Genomic DNA, 19,976 nt, shown 5'->3' with positions numbered 1-19,976 from the left:
TAGTTCTGGAAAGCTTTATTGAATACTTCTGGATTTGTTACAGCATCAGTAAGTTACATTTTGCATTAGCCTGCTTTACACTTTCAAACCAGTTCTGGACGACGTTACAGGAACACTGTACTACTATCTCAGGGAGCAAGTACAGTTTGTAAGCACTTCTAGTGGTGTTTGAGTGTGACTGACAGGCCTGAAGACAGGGTTGCTTTGTCACATGACACCAAAGGTAGAGAAAGTGGACCTCTTAAAATGCTGTCATGCTGGTTAACCATATGGCTGGTCCCAAGGCTCTTCCCTTCTGCTATCTTGACCAAAAAAAGCCAGGTGCCTTCCTATGCTGTCACACTCTTGTTCATCCCAAACCCCCCAGGCTTGTAGCAATTCTGGTGGTAATTAAGAAATCTGTTCATTTATTACAGAAGTGAAATTCACTTGATAGATACCCTCACAACTTTGTGCAGATCATATTGCATATGTGAGAAAATGATTCTATAGGATTCTGAAGTCCAACACCATTATTTAAAATACTTTTTCATACTAATTTCCTATGAACTTTGTATGTCTACCTTGTGCAATTAACTTTCCTGTAGCCTTATTTGTTAAATCCACAGTGGCAAATGCGAGAGTTTTCCCTTGCTTCAAAATCTGAGCTGTAATCAGTATCTCTTCTCCAATCTTAGCAGCAGAAGTGTATCTTCAAGGAAGAAAAAAAAGGAACAGGTAAGAGGCTGTACAGAGGATAAATCCAAGAATATTCCTGCATTTTAAATTATCATGAAGGAATTAGCAGAAATGGGTAATAAAGACACATCTCTGTCTGTCTGTCTGCCTGCCTGCCTACTTGCAAACCCCTACTTAATGGATTTGAGCTCCTCTAACTAACTACTGGCAGTGGTAAGTAAGTATAAGAGTTCTCTGAAAAAAATGGAGGCTAGAAAGACCCCCACTGGCTTGGTTCTGAGGAAAAGTCCTTTTTGGAACAGAAACAATCGGGTATCCAAGACTTCAGTTAAAAGTTCAGCTCCAAGTCCTATTCCAACCACTGCTGGCTTCCTACAGTCTTTCTAAACTAGTCTGTCTGCTTCAGCTGCAAAATGTCACTGTTATAAAGGCTCCAGAAGGTCATTTCTGTATGTAACTGTAAGCATAAGTTACTGTTCCCATGCCCTGGTTAGAGGAAAGTCATGGAAACCAGGGCAGCCCTCAAATGATGTTTCCATTCATTAGACAACTCTTTGTTTTTATTTACATGAGCAGGGGGTGTTCTTTTAAAACATGCTCTTTGGGGAACAGGAAGAAATTTCTGCATGAAGAATTCCCCTGGAAAGAATTAGGAGGAACATGATCCAACCATGATCTGAGGTAAAGGAACAATATTCAAATGTTAAGAGCTGCAGGGGACAATGAAGAATTGCTGGATGTTAATCTTGTTGAGATAAATTTCATCAACCAGTCCATTTTTATACACGACACCATGTCACAAGAATGTCAGTCACGCCTAACGCTGATGTAGCACCAGCTCCGTTGCTTGACTTGGGCAGGATTTCAGCCTTGTCTCATTTCCAGAAGCTGCTGCTGATCCTCTTGTGGTTACCAAAAAAAAAATTTCTGTTTCTCTCTGTTCTTTCCATTACTGAAATAGCTTCCTCATGACAACTTTTTAAAAAGCTCCTTCCCAAAAAGGAAGAAAGTTCTTGTAGCAATATTTGATATCCCATCTCACTTGTTCAATGAATGCAGTAGTCCAAGTTAAAAAAGCTATTAATATTGCTTCATATAACATTGCCTAAAGGTAATTGTGGATCACCTCCAGAGACAGCACTTTCTTCAAATTTCAGCCCTTATATAATTGGGTGGACATAACTAATAGTGTCAATAATTCAGATGTTTGCCTCTTGTTATACTACTGCAGGAAAAATCCCGTAATGACAGGTGAATTTTAGGTTTTAATTTCCAGTAAGATCCTAGTCATCACAGTGGCAGTATGAAACTTAGGTGCTTAATCCCATCTGCCCAATGGAGAAATCAGAAGGTGCTTGGAGAGAAAGGAGGGAACCTGGTAAAGATACAGATCACTCCCCACACACTTTTAAAGCTTTTTTTTTTTTTTTTAAAAAAGCAGTTTTTATAGGGGGTTACTTTTCTAAGATTTTTAATACTCTGTGTTAGTTATTCCAAGCAGGATTACTTTATTTCCAATTGGTCATAATCTCTTCATTAAAAGTAATGAAGCAAAGCTGACAAGCTACAATAGCATGATCAAAGAAAATTTCAGAACAACTGTTTATTTAAGACACCGTACTTTGAATTTTCATTATAGGAAGAACTATTCTCATTATAAAACTACCTTAAAATGACCTAGAGCAAAGGATTTTTCTGCCACTGAGAAATTCTGATTCAATCTGTAATTCACCCTCTATATGAGCATACAACAGAGGTAAACTCTTTCCTGCTTTAGTATTTTTCTCTGATTTCTGGAATAATACTAAAAAAGGGTTTATAGAAAGCTGCTTACCCTAGAGCTTGGGTTTTGAGGAGACATTAACATAGCTGCAAAAGCAAAAAATGACACTAAACCAATTTCTTATGAGTAAAATTAACCATGTATCAACATCCCTTTACATTCTAAGAAGGAATAGCCTCTGTCTTGTAAACACATGTAACAAATAAAAGCTTAAGAAGGTCCAACTCAAAACTTGAAACTAAATGCAATCTCCTAAAACACACATGCAACCCCTTTAATTTATCAAAACAGCACTTTTGAAACCAAAGAAAACAACCATTTTTAGTGCCACAGGACAGAAAAGATGTACAATGGAGTCAGTAGGGGAAGAAAAGTTAGTATGTTTTGGTAACCATAGTGGATGATACCTACGTGATGTTCATGTCCACACTGACCCCAGGCGCTGCTCTTTCTGTGTACAGCAATGCTGCTGTTGACACCACATCCACAAGTGTGGCTGTCAAACCTCCGTGTAATGTGCCACCTCTGTTTGTATGCTCCTCCTCTACTTTCATTTCACAAACAACTTTTCCAGGAGTTGCAGACTGAAGTTTCATCTGCATAACCAAAAAAAGGAATAAAAAGCTTAGTGACAGCAGTACCAACACCTAATATTGCCCTCAATGAAATTGAAAGTAAATTTTGTCTGACTCTGGACTCATGAGACAAATTAAAAGATGGAAAATACAGTAATTTAACTGTTCCATTAGATATTTCCATGAATTTTGAGCAGACGACTGTTGGCTTAGAAAAATCTGTACTTCTAATGCAGATAAATATTTAAACTGACAGCTTAACAGCACTTCAATACTTGATATGTTGTCAAGAATTCCTTAGGAGGAAACTGTCTTCAGTCTTCCTTTTGCTTTAATCTGTGAGTGGAAGGCCAGATTAGAGGGAACACAAAACGGTTCTAAGTATCTGTGTGTATGACAGCTGTGAAGACATATTACTTAGCTCACAAAATAGAAATGAAATATCCACTCATTCATTAATCATTATATTAGAGCAACCTCAATAAAAATCAGTATTTTGGAATGAGCATTGGAAATACTAATCAGATTGGCCTCCCTGGTTGTGAATTCATATTCACGAGTAGAAGTATCCAAGGATGTATCACAGTGTTACAGCAGCATTATTTGCATATACAATTTTATTCCAGCCCACAGGTGCTAAATCCAGAATTACAGCTCACCTGTGGTACCATGCTTCCCCCTATAACCAACACATGAAGTTGGAATTTTGAGACCAAGAAGTTACTGCAATTCAGTATTTTAAAATCTCTATTTAAATTTCTTCAGTTAGTAGCACTGTATTCAAAATCTGAAAGCAGATGCAAAACTGGGGTAAGTTCCACATACATTTACATGTATAACTAAGACTTTGAAGTGCCTTTAGATGATTAAAAGTGAGACATGGGCATTTATTATATTTATTCCTACAAATTTTCAGGTTTTTTACAAGGGCTTTTTTAAACTTGAATGTTTTCATTCTGTTACCAGCTGAGTTGATTTAAATCTTTTTTGATCTTAAAAGCTATTAAGGTTGAAATGTTTCCAGGTTCATCATTCCTTATTTATAATGCAATGTAAGAGCTGAGTTTCACCCTTTCTGATAAACCAGTTTATCCAGATCTTGCAGACAAATAATACTAAGATCAGTGATGATATAGTACATTCTTCTAATGGAAAAAACTGGTATTAAACAGAGAGGAAACTACTGAGGCAACATCCTAATACAGAAATAACACTTATATCAATGAAAACCTCAAGTCCTAAATCAGGCACGCTGCACTGCACTGGAGGCCTAAGCTTCTGACAGAATTTCTAAGGAGGACTTTACTGATGCTCCACACTGGGAGCAGATGGCTTCCCCTCCCGCCAGGGACTGCTGCTCCAACCCACCAGCGAGGTGAGGAAAGCATCTAGTCCCATTTGTCATTGCTCTGAGCTGGCACTACATGCCTGCTCTCCTTGACAAAAATAGTTCAGTACTTGAACACTTCCAGGACCTACTCAGCTAGAGCTGCTGGTTTGTGCTTCTCCCAGCCCTGCTGTGCTTGTCCTCCCACGCGTCTGCCTCGGGGAACAGCACACTGCTTCAGCTTCCAGGCTTTAAACACATAGTCATTAAACTCTGGGTGGATACCACATTGGAGTTAAACCAGAAACTAAGTCTGAGGCAGGAGGTGAAAGGTTTCAGACTAAAACGTGTCTCCTCTGGAATAAGAAAAACCTTGAGTCATTTAGTTATGGTAACAGAGATTTCAGCTATCTCCCAGAAAAGCAGCAGTTACTTTGAATTCAAACACAACTGTCCTTTCATTGTTATTATCATCAGACTCCTAGCATCCTAATTCTAGAAGGTTGCAGGAAAAATCTGAAGGTATTCCAGAGCAAGACTGGAAGCCTGTCTCCCAAAGCTCACTTCCAGGCAGTTATCTTTACAAGCTGAAATGCTAATATTTGCTCACCACTTATCAGGGTTTAAAAGGACAGAAAAGTTATCACAGTGAAGTGGTGACTATGAACTAAACAGACTCTATAAATATATCTTCTTATAGCTTTATACATTTTAAAAAAACTTTATACCCACCAACGTGTCTTGGAAATACATGACTGTAAGAATTACTTTGTGAACAGCTGATTTCTATTAAATGTATCATATAATGGAGCTGTTAACAAAAGCGCTGCTTCCATTATAACATTTGCTCCTCTACAATGCAAAGCATATGATTTTTCACATGGCTGATTTTCTTAGATATATTTTATTCTATCGCTCCATGTCACAGTTACACAACCAAATTAAAATGAAAGGGAAAATTTAATGAGAACATTGTAACCGCTTCACAAGAACTTTCCTACACGGCATCTATGCTACCACAAACTGCACAATTTACACTGAAAATGAACAGTAGCTTCAACTTTTTTTTGAGGATAATGTAGTATGACACTGCAGCAGACACAGTCAATTACATTTCTTTACACCAAAAGGTGCGGTGAAGGTGCAGTGCAAGGCCTTGTGTAGAAATTCAGAGAGCACTGGGGGTGCGCCTTGTGCTTTCAGTCTGACTTCAGGCTCAGGAGTGAGGTGTCATAACGAGGTATCTTTCTGATTTTAAACAGGGAAGAGTTTATGTCACAATTTCACTGTCCTGGAAGTTAACAGCTTCGCACTTACTGCGAATGCAAGAATGGCACCTGCTCAATGACTCCTGAAGGTTGCTCAGCACAGCCACCTTCAGAGAGCTGCTGGAAGGCAGCTGGAGTATTTAACGAGAGTTACTGAACAACACTTGGGTTATTATTCTTATCGTAACAACTGCGTGTTCTACCCCGCGTCAGCAGCACGCCCACAGCGGTGCCGAGGCCTGGCGTGCGGGGAAACACCGCCGAGCCCGCACCTCTGCGGCCGCCGGGACCGACCCCTGGTGCCGCTTCAGCCTGTCACCCCGGCAGGGAACAGCAGGCCCCTTCAGCCCCGTCCCGCCGGGGCCGCGCTGCCGGAGCCCTGCCCTCCAAGTGCCCGTACCTTGCCGAGCACCCGGTCGAAGCCCTTCGACTCCACCATGTACTTCATGGCCTCCTTCAGGCTCTCCAGCGTGAATCCCATCCTGCCGCCCCGCTGACCGCCGGCCCGCGCCCCGGAACGGCAACCCCGGCGGGCGGTGCCTCCCGCCGCCTTCCGCCGCGGCCATGGAGGAGGGGGCCGAGGCGGCGCCCAGCCCGCCGCCGGTGGAGCGCAAGCGGGAGCAGGAGGATGAGGATGAGGAGGCGCTACGTGTCGCCAAGCGGAGGAAGGTGCTGTGCTCCCAGTTCGCCGCCATCACCAGCAGCGACGCGGCCGTGGCGCGCCGCTTTTTGGCCGGCAGCGACTGGCACATGGAGGTAGGGCCGGGGCCGGCGGGGCCGCGGGGCTGGCCGGCGGTGGCTCCTCCCTGCCAGCCGCCGCTGTGTTTCAGAGGGCACTGAACGCCTATTTCGACCCGCCGCGGGACATGGAGGCAGCGGCGGGCGGGGCGGCCCCGGCCTGCGCGGACACCGGCAGCTGGTAGGTGACAGGGACAGGGGGCATATGGCAGGAGGAGGGGGACGGGGGTCGGGGAGCGGAGCCTCCTGGGGGGAGGCAGGTTCCCCTCGGCGGGAAGGCACTGGGGCCCTCGCACACCCGGGGCCGAGGCCTGGCTCGGGGAGCAGCGCTCCCCTCCCGCCGGACATCGCATCTCGGCTGGCGAGTAGCGAGGCAGGTGGCTCCTGGTTCCTTTTCTGCACCCCTTCTCGTCCTTTCCCGACGTTCCTCTCCCTTGGAGAGGCCGTCAGGCTTTTGGGCTGCATTTTCCCTCTCTGGATCCTCTGGACTGGTGGACTGTTGACCCTTTTGGAGAAGGCACAGGCACGTTTTCTTACCGCCCTGTGTTGTGCACCAGTACATATGCAGATTTTACCGTATTCACATTTTTATATGTGTAAATTATGCATATTTATGCTATAGTGAATGTATGAATATTTTTTTCCAATAAATAACATTGGTATGTACACACACACCTTGTTAAATGTACCTGTGAAAGTTAAGATGTAAGATGTAGATGTAAGTAGATGTAAGACGTGTGTTTTACGTAGACCATCTCACAGCACACCTGGAGGATGTAGTGAATGTATTGATCTGCATGTGGAATTGAACTTTTCCACATCCCTGCCTGCTGTGGTTTAACCCCAGATACCAACTAAGTAGCATGAACCCACTCACTTGGACACCCTCACATACCACCACTCTCTCGGTGGGGTGGGAAAGAGAATTGAAAAAAAACTAAAAAAAACATGGGTTGAGGTACAAACAATCTTATAGTAGAAATAAAATGGATGATAATAATATAAAATTATTTGTAATGAAAACGGAGATAACAAAAAGAGAGAGAGAAATGGAACCCAAGAAAGATAAGTGATGCACAGGACAATTGCTCACCACCCCCTGAGTGATGCCCAGCTCATCTCTAAGCAGCAGTTGGCTCCTCCTGGCCAATTCCCTCCCACGTTCATTCACTGAGCATAATGACCTATGGTATGGAATATCCCTTTTGCCAGTTCAGGTCAGCTTGCCTGGTCATGTTTCTTCCCAGTTTTTTATGCACCTGGCAGAGCACAGGAAGCTGAAAAGTCCTTGTCTTGAGGTAAGCACTAGTTAGCAGCAACAAAAGCATCACTGTTTTATCGACGTTATTCTGACCAGGTTTGCTTGGCAAGGTTTAGGTAGTGAGGGGTTATAGGGATGGCTCCTGTGAGAAGCTGCCAGAAACTTCCTCTGCGTCCAACAGAGCCAAGGTCAGCTGGCTTCAAGGCAGCTTGATGCACCCATCAGCGATGGTGGTAGCACCTCTGGGATAATGTACTTAAGGTTAAAAAGTTGTTGCACAGCAGAAGAGAGAACTGAAAACAGCCCTGCAGACACCAAGGGTCATCGAAGAAGGAGGGGCAGGAGATGCTCTAGGTGCAGGGGCAGAGGTTCCCCTTCAGCTCCTGTGCAGAGCATGGTGAAGCAGCTGTGCCCCTGCAAGCCTGTGGAGGATCACAGTGGAACAGAGATCCACCTGCAGCCCAGGGAGGACTCTACACTGCAGCAGGTGGGTGCCTGAAGAAGGCTGATCCCGTGGGAAGCCCACGCTGGAGCAGGCTCCTGGCAGGACCTGTGGGCACACGAACAGAGCAGCCCATGTTGGAACAGGTTTGCTGGCAGGACGGACTTGTGACCCCATGGGGAAGCAGCCTGTTCCTGAAGTATACGGGGGAAGAGTGGGACTGTGGGGAATGAATTCAACTACTCAAGTGCTTTGGATTATATTGGTTACCATCTATTAACTTTCATCAGAATGGTAAATGTTTTCTTGTGCCTATAAGGAGTAAGAAAAAACACTTTACCTGTGTACCACAGCTCTGTATGACTGGGGTCTGTATGTTTTAGTTACCGTGCTTTTAAATGATGTTGAGATCAATACATGCTTTAGAAGATGAGGCAATCACAGATTAGTGTTATGTATATATTAACAAACAAATGCACTCTCTCTTTAGCATTGATCTCACTGCAGATGCAACTACAAGTAATGCCAGTGTCAGTAGTGAAGACTCGCAGCAAAAAGAGGATGACAGCAACTTCTCGCTGATCACCTGGAACATTGATGGGCTGGATCTAGGAAATCTGCAGGATCGAGCTAGAGGAGTCTGTACATACCTGGCATTGTAAGTACAGCCTCCTCTGTACTGTCATGTACCTGGATTCAACAATAACAACAACAACAAAAGCTTCTTGATTCAAGTATTTACAAATCTTCATGCCCCAGTTATTGTAATGTTGGATGCAACAGATCAATCACTGTTTAAATCCTAAATAGCTGAGAGTTGTTATACTGACTGTAAGAGGTGTGAACCTGTGCAGTATCCCAGAGGTTAAATATTTTGAGATGGCTACTTTAAAAGTCCAATAATGAGCAGTATTGTTCAAGTGCAATTGTACATCATGAACATAATTCATAATTGCATCCTGTACATGAGAATCTTCCGGAGAACGCATCCCAAAGCTACTTTGGAGCTGCTTAAGTTGAATTCCTCATGTGTGGTATATGAAACCTGCAAGGCTGTGGTACAAGGAAGTCATGCATTTTACTGCCACGTCAGTTTCATGTTGATAATAACAGTTGTTTCCTCCCTTTTAGTAATGGTGGTGCTAAATACAATGCAGATGGTTTTTTTCATTTCTAAAGAGTAGATTCTTACAAAATGTAGGAAAATGAGGGCAAGGTACACCTGAAATCACTCACTTTGTTCCATTTGGCCTCAGAGTGTTGCAGTACTACTTCTCAGTAATTAATTGAAATTTTTCTTGCCTTGCTGATTTCAGATACAATCCGGACGTCGTGTTTTTACAGGAGGTCATCCCACCACATCTCCCTTTTCTCCAGAAGAAAGCAAGCAATTACACTATTATTCCAGGCAAGAAAAAACTGTCGGGTGCTAAAGACAAAAAAACAGAAAATAAAGTTTGGGTTTATTTTGTCTCCCTTGCCAAAACCTCTGACCGTTTTAAAGACTATAAAGAGTAAAGTGAAAAAGGAAGCACTCAATGTTTCTGTGTTTTGATCTCAGCATATATCTTGATGCAAATTATGCATGTGAAAAACTTGCTTCTCTGGCATTTGCTTTTGTAATTTTTTTTTGTATTTTGAAAGATTGGTAGCAAGGGTAATCAAAAAGTACTAGAGATAAGTAATTTTTTAAGTATTTGCATTTAAAAAATCTGAAAAGTTCAGATCTTTATAATGCAACTTTTTACTTATGATTTAATAATCAACATATTCTCACAGGTAGTGGTAAAAAGGTCTCTTTCAGAACCTTAGCTGCTTTATGGCAGTTCTGTTGTGGCACAGCAGAAGATGTCCTCAAACATTTCTTTCCTTGTCTTCTTTAGGTAACATAGATGGGTATTTCACTGCCATAATGTTAAAGAAATCAAGAGTGAAGCTGCTGAAACATGAGGTAGTGCCTTTTCCAACAACTGCCATGATGAGGAACCTTTTGGTTGTGCATGTGAGTCACAATATACTAAGCAGCTGTACTTCTGCCTTTCAAGCAAAAAATCTCAGGAAAGGAGATTGGACTGGCTTTTTCTCTAGGACAGTCTCAAAGAGCAGAAAAACTTCTCCTCCAAGCATATAAACACAGTTTATAAACTGACAAGTCTTTTATGCATGTCACTTATGATCTTTTGTTTTCAAGCCTCATAATCTCTGAAAACAGAACTAAAAGCCTGTTATCCTTCTGTAAGCCCCTTCAATGTAAAACTAGTATTAACCAGAGCTCTGTCATTCAGTCACTTCTTTGTGATTAGATTTTGTCTTTGAGCTTGTTACTGTGATGTGGAGAGTAACACTGCCTCTTTGTTTCATAGGTGAGCATATCTGGTACTGAACTTTGCCTTATGACCTCTCATCTGGAGAGCACTAAAAATCACTCCAAGGAGCGTATAAAGCAGCTGCAAATAGTGTTGAACGAAATGCAGAAGGAGCCAGAGTCCACCACTGTTATATTTGGTGGGGATACAAACCTCAGAGACCACGAGGTAAATAGAAATAAACAACTTTGTTATTTAGAAAAGATGTTTTGACAAAACCTTCTCAGGCTTTTCTGTTGTCTTTATGAGAAATTACCAGCTTAGACAGAACAGCGGTATTCAACACTTAAAATGTGGAACTGTGACTAAGGTAGAAGCAAGTGTTGTTACAGCTGAGGTGATTTATATGGAGACCCCTTCCCAATTAGAGAAAATGCTTTCATAACAATATTTGTATCTGAGCAGATGCAGGTGGATTTGATGGAAGTTTTGACTTCAAAAACATCTCATCTTGAGAATGTGGTCTTTATTTGTTCAAGTCTCCAATTCTCACAGCTTGTAGAATCAATGAAGGAAGAGGGTGCTCTGGAGAAATAGATATTTATCCCCTGGGATCAAGACATTCAAAATTAGAAGCAGTTTTTGACTTCTGATACTAAAAGGGAAATTTGTGCATTATTACTAGAAGGTCAAAGTTTTAGCTCTCCCTATCATGAAATTCCATTGCAGTGAACTGGAGCAACACTGGTTTAGGGAACGTGGTGTTGGCCCCTACACCTCAGCATTTCAGAGCTGAACATTTATTTTGGAACATGTTTTGGATTTAGAAACTGCTACAGGAAATGGTCATGCTTTAGAGTATCTGGAGAAATACCATAGAAGCATCTCCAAGATCTTTGAATTTAACTACTTATGTTTTGCAGAAAAAAACCCAATGCTGTGACAACTCAGTTCTATTCTTTGAAGGTAGAATTTGTGAATTCACTATCTTGTGTAATTTTTTTCCTCCTTTTACCTTCAGGTTACTAAACTTGGTGACTTACCTGAGGGCATTAAGGATGTCTGGGAGTTCTTGGGTAAGCCTCAACATTGCCGCTACACTTGGGACACCCAGTCCAACACCAACCTGAATATAGCCTACAAGTGCAAGATGAGGTTTGACCGTCTTTACTTTCGGCCTGCAGTGGAAGGGGGGCATTTCGTTCCACGAAGCATGGACTTAATTGGTTTGGAAAAATTAGAATGTGGCAGATATCCTAGTGATCACTGGGGTATTCTGTGTAATTTTGATGTTATATTATAAAAGAGGAAAAAAATACCTCCATCGTTGGTGTTTAGATGATTTATTCTTGATTTTACAAAATTTTACCCTCTCAGTTTTAAGATAGGACATATTTAAGTTTTTAACCATAATACATTCCTAGTTCTCAGCTTCTGCAGGAACAGCTTCATTTCAAGCCAGGTTTCTCTTTTCCGGTTGTATGTATCTTTTCTTGAATCATGTTTTATAATATTTATTTTTAAAAATGTCTGCAAAACCAATCAAATTCTAGTTTTAAAATGGCAGGAAAAACCTGTAAGTACAATTCATAAACATACTCAGTGATTTTAAAGACTTTTATTTTGGCATGTGTTATGATCTCATAATAAAGGCTGCTTTTTTGTATTTTAAGACTACTTTTATTGTGCGTTCATTGTTTATTTTGTAACCATTCCCATCATCCTTTACAACCTTGTGTTTCAAAGGGCATTTTGTATTAGCTTCTGAAGTTCGTGTTGGGTGTACACGCCCCTGTGGGCAAGGCAGTAAAGGAGCTGAGTAAAGAATGACCAGATTCTCACAAAATAAGGATTTCTTAAGTAGAAACTGAACTACTGTTGAGCAGATTTAGGAACAATATGCCTTCTGTTTGGCAAGAAGAGTATATAGGCAGATGCACAGAAGTTGTTCAGTTGGGATGGTGTATACCTTACTTTGTCTTGTTAGCATGGGACATGTGTTTTATTGAGCTCCTAGGATCTCTTGCAAACTGCTGGGCAAAGCCTGAACAGCTCAAGGCCTTGCTGACTTTGCAGAAGCCAGGCCTTCCTACTTTAAGAACTGTCTAATCAGTCTCATAGGAGCTGTTGTTTTATAGATGTGCAGTGCTGATTTAAAAGGGAAAGCCTGACTTCCTGATGTGAGGTTCAGTGCACAGACATGGAGAGGAAGGACAGATAACCTGTCAGTGACGTGAAGTGAATGGACAGCCTACATTTTTTTACTTCTTTTTGTTGTCATTTGTCTTTGGTCTTGAGCCCAAAGCTTACTAACAGCTTGTACTTTGCTGCACTACTGTGGTGGCTTGGTTTGACCTGGTAGCCAGTCTGACCCAGCCACTGTCTCAGCCCCCTTCCCCAGTGAGGTGGGAGGAGGAAATCCGGAAAACAAAAGAAAAAGGAACAAGAAAGCTCATGGGTTGAGATAAAGACATTTCCCAATTACCCTCATGGGAAAAACAGACTTGGTTGGGGGAACTTAATTTGTTTTGGAAACACATGCAAGGAAGGAAGTTCCAGGAAGTTCAACTGGAACATGAAGAAAACTTCTTTACTATGCAGGTGGTTGAGCCCTGGATCAGGCTGCCTGGAGAGGAGGGCTGGAGTTTCCCTCACTGGGGATATTCAAAAGCCTTCTGGACACACTCATTATTATTGTGCTACAGTGGACTGACTGTGCTTGAGCCAGGAGGGTGCTGCTGGTGCTCACTTCCAACCTTACCCATTTTCACATTCTGTGACAGTAATTTACAGCCAGTAAAAGTGTTTGACCAGTCTTCCAGTAAAGATGTGCAGTCTAAACCTCTCCTGAGTAAGTCAATCAGCTCTTCCACTTGTCAAAGGAACAGGGAGGCCTGAGATAGGTGTGGTTTTCCTTTCATTCAGCAGGAGGCCCAGGTGACCTTACTAAACAAGCAAATAAAGCTCAGGATGTTAATTTATCTCCACAGAAATCAGCTGCAGAAGTCTCCTGCTCTGCTTTCACTTAACATTAAGCAGCAAATTCTATTTATTAAAGGTGAAAGAGAACAGCCTTTGGGCTTCCTGTTGGGAAGGATGTCCAACCCTTGATTGCTTTCAACATATCCCATTATTTTATAATAACTCAGCTGCAAAAACAAGGAAGGAGAAATCACAGATACATTTTTATACTTCTGTTGAGCCCATAATCTCTCCTTTCTATTCCCAAATAAATAGTTCTGTAAGAAAGTGAAAAATAGGTACAACTGCCAGGATTTTCCAACTGTCAGGCCTTTCCTTCTGGGCTTAAAATGTGGCTGGCACAGTTCACACATTATGACTCGCTCCATGACGATCTTGTTCCTTACCAAGAGTCTTTGAAAGAAATGTCATGGGGTTTGTTGTCAGGGCTTACACCTCCTCCCCCTCCTTGATAGTTCCAGCCAAAGGATTTGTGGGGAAGGTGAAGGCAGTTTGACTTTTCTAACAGTGTTTGAGAAGTGAAAAGTACAATAAAGTCGTGTCTTTTCATCACCAAAAAACACAGGATTATGTGGCCTTCTGTATTATGGCTACTTTTGTTTATGTGGCTGCACCTTCTGGAATATTTTGGAAGACATGAAAGAGGCTGGCTCCTGTTCTGGAATAGGTTTTTAAATCAGGAAAAAAAAGCAAGGGAAAAATAGCATTTGGAGTAGTGCGTGATCTATCTCAATGCCTAAACTCCAGATCCATTTCTAGCAGTGACCAATTCCTCCTTTGATCAGCAGTCTTTCTTAACCTTTGGAATAGATAGTGAGGGGAACGTAAGAGCAAGCAAAGATAACATTTGTATGGGCCAATTCATTTTTATAATTATGAACAGTAGGTAAGTGGAAGACTCGATTCAGTGCAATTAGTGGTTAGTCATTCTTTTAGAATGAGGAAATCATGCATACATCCTTTGAAAGCATTCTTGAACTACAGAAGTGGTAATACTGTGTAAGAAGACATCAACACTAAATGTTTCACTGACTACTGAATGTGAAGCAATACATCTTTAATTAAATGTACTTTAAACCACTTAATAAGCATCCAAATTGCTGACAATCAAGAGCAGTCAGAGCCTTTAAATTAATTTGCCTCTTAATTTAATCAGTGATGTAAAAGGTAAAATATCTGCTGAATACAGCAACTAAAACTTGAAGGGGTAGAAACAGCAAAGTTAAACCAAACAAAACATTTATTGGCCTGCAATTTGTAATTTGATTTACTTTCTTGATTCAGTAGCATCATATTATGGGATCTGTACAGCCCAAAGGATTTATACAAATGTAAATGTGAGAAAATTAATAATTGACAGTATCCTGAACCTGTGGAAATCTTGTATAATTGGAGGCATTTGATCCAGTTATTGATCCAGTTATTGGGAAGCAATTTCTTCTGAGAATCCAGACAGTCTTAAACACTCCTACATCAAAAGAGCTTGAACTTATTAAAAGAGAAATGATATACCTAGAATTAAATAAAGAAATGTTAAACATATAAGGAGTTAAATAATAAATAGATGGATTTAAAAACAAACAAAAAAAAAAAAGAGGGTGAAATAGCAGGTAAATTTCCCAGGGTTTTGTTCACTAAGAGTATAATAAGTATTCATTAATAAAGATGCATAGATTTCATCTTTTTATTTCTTGGAGGCAAAGCTTGTTGTGTAACATCAGCTCAGAGGAAAGAGACTCAGGGACAGATAGGCCTTCAGTGTAACTGAAGACAGGTCTTCAGTTTGGTAGCCAAACCTGTGCATGTTCCACACCTCCAAGCAGATGGCTGGCTGTGAGCAAAGCAGATAAGCAGGGGAGAGCAGGGTTCAGGGTGCCCAGAGGGCTGCACCAGTCCCCTGCCATGGGAGAAACCTCTCACTAACGCTGTGCCTCGAGTCAGGGCTTCCCTGCCACCAAGTGGGTGGCAGAAAGGCCATTTGATGTTGATGGGATGGGTGCTTGCAGATCTCCTAACTACCCCTGGATGTCTGGCAGTGAGTTACCTGTCCTGGTTGATGGCAGCTTCACAGGGCTTTTGTCTGCCCAACTGAGTGCACCTACTGTGGAAAGGAGCTGGAGGTGAATCAACATTCATCTAGTATGTTCTAGCTATATTTTAAAGCTTCCATGTCTTCAGATAGCTTACATCACACTCAGCCTATTATTTCATCAGTGTTAAACCTATTAGTTCACTAGTGTTATGAAAAGCAAGAACTGGCTAAGCAGGAAAATACCATGTTAGCCTCTGCCCTCTGCAGTCATCTGCTTTCTCGGTCTGCTCCTCATTTTTGTAGCATTTCTGGAGTTCACAGGCAGTGAATGGGCAACAAGAGCTGCTTGCTGGGGTTCTCGGTTGGGAGCTGTTTGCTCTGATACCTTTGTGTTTGCGTGGGACTGGCTGTATCCTGTTTGTTCAATGGAGAAGGGAAGTCTGCTTGTGACAAAGCCAAGAAGGCTGGACCAGCTACTGCTGTGCAGAGAAAGCAAAGAGGGGCATTTGCTGCTTTCTTCCTTTCCCCTACTTTCACTAAGATGGTGGGAGAAACCTCCTGGCATGACAAGAAGAGGGCTTATCTCCCTCAGCCTGCACTGCAGCAAGGAGCTTTGCATACTTGCACAGATGGTTCAAAAAGCTCTAGCTTTGAGTATCCAAGTGAGTATTTTTTCCTGCAGAAGAATCTGAAGCTATATCTGGTGCTTTTCCAGTCAGTAAAATTAGGAACTCACAAGCATGCAAAGCATTAGAGGACAATCATCTTCCCCCACTGGCTCTGTAAATCAATCCTGGGTGCCAACAGGAAGGCTGCAAGGCATGAGAAATGGGGCTGCCTTGCTAAGGACAGATAGCCAGGCTTCCTCTCTCTACACACACTTCCTTTTTAAAACTGACCAGTCTCAGTCAACATCAAAAAATACACAGCGTTCTCACTGATCTTTCTTTGTGTTATTATTAGAACAATTATTTTTATATCAAATAAGCAGGCTTCAGCCTCCCCAGCTGTGGCCTAAACGTGGAAATCACAGAAACTGAGGAATCAAAACTACATAACAACAGAGGATGAAAAATATTTAAAATGCAGTCAGACAATTTCAGAATTACAGTTCAGAGATTAATATTCTCCCTTTACAGAGCTTGCACCAAGGGAGATTTGACTACATTCAGGAAAAGTCATACAGCCCACTGTTAAAAAAATTGGTAAGGTGGGAATTAGAGGAGAAGTAAAAAGACAAGGCAAAGCAGTTGTATACTGAAGAGATGATATTTCTCTTTACCCTTTTGACTAGTAATGAGAATCACCCCCATATTGCCTCAAAGCTAAATTAGTCCAGCACTGCAGAGAAGCTTGTGGTTATCCTTTCATGATAACAAAGCTTATCTCATGGGCCATGAGCCAGAAAAGAGCCAGGGAGAAAACTTTTCACTGGAGCAAAAATTCCATTTAATCTCAGCAGCTTTCACTTCTTCACTGGCTCCTAGTGGTAATACTAAGGTGGAAATAAATTCTATGTTCCACACATCTCTTCATCTAACTCCTGCAACTTTAGTACAGAGTTTCCACAACTAAAGTATAAGTGATTGTGTGTGTTTGCTTTTACTTTTGTGGAAAATCCTGTTTTATTGACACCTGGGGATGCCTATAAGCAGAGGGAAAGAGTCAGTTCCAGGAAAACTTGGGAAGTAGGTTTTGGAGCAGAGTTGGGAAAATTCCCTTCTGTAAGGAACAGATTATAATTTACCACTGCAAGGCTGTCACCTTTCTGGTGTTTAGAGAGTGGAGGAACCAGTATTTTAATATATCCTTATTTTGCAGAAAAGTAACTGGTAAAGCAACAGGGTCTTCATGTATGTGTGATGTGTTTTCCACCACCACTTGCTGCACTGGTTTGCAGTCTGGGATAGAAGGTTGAAATGTACCCAGCTATTTAAAGTTCCCCCATGTTTGTGTGGCTTTGCTGGATGCTGGACATGCTCCATATTGTTGTATTATCTGCCATTACAAAACATTCTGAGGAGAACAAGGCACTGAGTGAAAAGTAACATTTTTCATTTGATTGCTAGGAGGGGGTTTACTGGGACTGGCTGGCAAAGAAAACTCTCTGTGTTAGGCTTCTGTTAATAACTTTTGCATGCTTTCTGCTTTATGACCATGAAGCAAGGAAAAAAGAGGGATTGTTTTTGTTGCAGTTATTTGCAGTCTAATTTTTCATGCCAAAAGATAGTCTGAATGATCTTAATTATAAATATACAACAGAACCAAGGTGAAGCACAAATCACAGAGGATCCAGTAACTCTGTTTTCAATCAATCAGCTTCTCAGACAGTATCCTTTGGCTGAGGGTTTTCAGATTAGTTAACTAGGTTGAAAACAAAATGTTCTTTCACAATGTATTTTTGGTTTGAAAGGGGATTGGTAGCTCTCTTCTGTCTGCTTGAAGCCTGCTGAGCTGCATGTACTGTACTGTCTCAAAGCTTGGTTCTTTGCAGCTCTGAAAATAAAATACTGCACTTGCTCCCATTGACTGACTGAAATAAAATAATCTGTGATGCCTGAACCAGTCTAAATGAAATAATAATATCCTTATTAGTGAAAACCAGATTGTTGATACAATAATTGAGCAGATTTATGTCATCTCCTTGGACTAGTCTGCTGAAACAGCCTGCTGTTTTATTTAATCACATATCAGAGGAATTGCAGGCTGGTAATCCATCATTAAACAACATTTAGAATGATGGATGAAAATGTCAGCTTTCCCAACATAATCAATCCATATCTCATTAAAACATATTATTTATGTTTCTTATAATGCAACCTGCAGGGGTTTCAAAAGGAAAATGGAGACATCAGCTGTTGTTGAAAGATGAGATATACTGTAGTTTATGAATTAATAAATGCATATAAAAAATGCTTATCCCCACTATCAATTGTCCTTCACCATTTTACAAATCAATGGAGTGCTTTGGCTTTCCTCTTCCTGTGTTTGGCAATGCTTTGTTATGTTCATTTTGTTAGTAATAATTCCATGAGAAAAATATTAAAAAGCATGCAGGAAAGACTATTCTGCAAATCATTTCCAAGACATGGTGTGGGGGAAAGCCCTTGAATGCAAATTAGTAAGAAAGACTTAACTGTTCTGTTGCTGTTTGCTAAGGGCAGCTTTTGTCCACGTCTGTCCCCATGCAGACAAATCAACGCATTTCTTTAACTACAGCACAGTTCCATTTTAAGGATACTTTCTACTGTACACTGGCTCAAAGATGAATGAAACCTTGATTTATGTGGTTGTGGTGCTGCTGCTGTAGTAGTGGCCACAACGACAGCTGTTGCCTCACTTTAACTACATTTGAGGACCACTTTATGCTTCAACTCTTACACATCAATAAGGGAAAATAAATAGTAAATGACTGCCTGGTGTACAACAGACCAACTCATACTTCAGATGAAAATGAAGTCAAAATGCAGCTTTGATTTGCCTGTGGAATTGCCAATATCTGCGTCACTGGCAGAAGGGAGTTGCCCACAGGAAACAATTCCTGTCTGTTCAGCAGCCAGTGCAAAAGAAAAACTTGTAGTGTGATCTTTATCAGGTCATCTTCATTGCAGCAGACCAGTGACAAATGTTTACGCTGGTCAGCTAGAGGTGCTTTGAATTCCTGATCCTATGTGGGCTCTGGGCACGATGCACTTCCAAAATTTGTTTCTGAGTTTATTTTACCAAAGGCAATGCTGGCTGTGAAGGGAGAGCAGTCTTTACAAGCTGTTAGCTTTCTAGGTAACAGCCTGTGTGTATGGAAAACCAGATATAAGACATAAAGATATTATCTTTTTCTCTACATTAGACATGAAGAGCAGAGATATTTTACTTTTTTTCATTTTTCTTTTATTTATATAACTTCACCTTAGTGAGTGTGAGGTGAGGATCTGTATACACAAGACAGCAATTTTGGCTTGGTTGGTGCATGGTTCTTGGGAGAAAAGGTTTTCAGAGCACAGCACAGATTAAAAAAATGTTACTACTTGTATACACTAAAGAAGGAGGAAAAAAAAAATCACTTCTTCATGCAATGATGACATAAATTACATTATCAAATCCCCTAGCCCAATTATAAAAACAATCACAATATTTTCACACTTACTCAGAAATCTATCAGTTAGCTACTGTAAAACTGATTATGCAGGTTATGTGTCTTCTGAAATTACAATGATGCTGTCTTCAGATTAAATAAAGGTACATTTTGTGGCAGGTGGAGGAGTAACTGGAAGGCAGAAAAAATGTCCAAATCTCAGCAGTGATGTCCAGAACAGAAACGTGAATATATTATTAAAAAATGGCAGAAGTGAGAAAACATACTTGGTTTCTGTGAATAAACCAGAAAATGCACATGTATCTCTGGTTTAGTGCCTATCTCTGAAGGGCACACATACATCACAAAATGTCTGAAAGTCACCTTTGCTGAATTTTTCTTATTCATTCTTCTCAGGTGAGGGAAAAGAGAATGAGGGGTTGTATTTTATATTATGTTCTCTCCCACCACAGTTTTCTAGGGGGAAAAAAAAAATCTTTAATCACTAAGAA

The 19,976-nt window shown here is 41.1% G+C and overlaps 2 protein-coding genes across 2 annotated transcripts; one reads left to right on the top strand and one right to left on the bottom strand.

Annotated features, from left to right (window-relative positions):
- On the bottom strand, positions 1–6,146 carry ACOT13 (acyl-CoA thioesterase 13). Its single transcript, XM_023921683.2, has 3 exons — positions 6,032–6,146; positions 2,873–3,057; positions 1–691 (listed from the first exon to the last, which is right to left on the bottom strand). Exons 1-3 carry the CDS (start codon positions 6,110–6,112, stop codon positions 535–537), a joined length of 423 nt encoding a protein of 140 aa, XP_023777451.2. The 5' UTR covers positions 6,113–6,146; the 3' UTR covers positions 1–534.
- A 19-nt stretch (positions 6,147–6,165) lies between these two features.
- Positions 6,166–12,055, top strand: TDP2 (tyrosyl-DNA phosphodiesterase 2). The gene is made up of 7 exons (XM_086894779.1): positions 6,166–6,387; positions 6,462–6,550; positions 8,563–8,730; positions 9,389–9,480; positions 9,956–10,074; positions 10,436–10,606; positions 11,400–12,055. Exons 1-7 carry the CDS (start codon positions 6,196–6,198, stop codon positions 11,679–11,681), a joined length of 1,113 nt encoding a protein of 370 aa, XP_086750905.1. The 5' UTR covers positions 6,166–6,195; the 3' UTR covers positions 11,682–12,055.
- The last annotated feature ends 7,921 nt before the right edge of the window (positions 12,056–19,976 follow it).

This window comes from Cyanistes caeruleus, chromosome 1 (genome assembly GCF_971803275.1).
Source record: "Cyanistes caeruleus chromosome 1, bCyaCae1.hap1.1, whole genome shotgun sequence".
Taxonomy (NCBI): Eukaryota; Metazoa; Chordata; class Aves; order Passeriformes; family Paridae; genus Cyanistes; species Cyanistes caeruleus.
The sequence above is the reverse complement of the archived record's forward strand: the minus strand, read 5'-3'. Positions and strand labels throughout refer to the sequence as shown.

What these genes read in the sequence shown, in the direction of transcription:
- ACOT13 (XM_023921683.2), bottom strand. Translation starts at nt 6,112, where the DNA reads ATGGGATTCACGCTGGAGAGCCTGAAGGAGGCCATGAAGTACATGGTG. An exon ending in TCGACCGGGTGCTCGGCAAG is followed by an intron (nt 3,058 to 6,031) that starts GTACGGGCACTT and finishes TTGGTTATGCAG; the next exon opens with ATGAAACTTCAGTCTGCAAC. An exon ending in AGTGTGGACATGAACATCAC is followed by an intron (nt 692 to 2,872) that starts GTAGGTATCATC and finishes TCTTCCTTGAAG; the next exon opens with ATACACTTCTGCTGCTAAGA.
- TDP2 (XM_086894779.1), top strand. Translation starts at nt 6,196, where the DNA reads ATGGAGGAGGGGGCCGAGGCGGCGCCCAGCCCGCCGCCGGTGGAGCGC. An exon ending in TGCGCGGACACCGGCAGCTG is followed by an intron (nt 6,551 to 8,562) that starts GTAGGTGACAGG and finishes CTCTCTCTTTAG; the next exon opens with CATTGATCTCACTGCAGATG. An exon ending in GTCTGTACATACCTGGCATT is followed by an intron (nt 8,731 to 9,388) that starts GTAAGTACAGCC and finishes TGCTGATTTCAG; the next exon opens with ATACAATCCGGACGTCGTGT.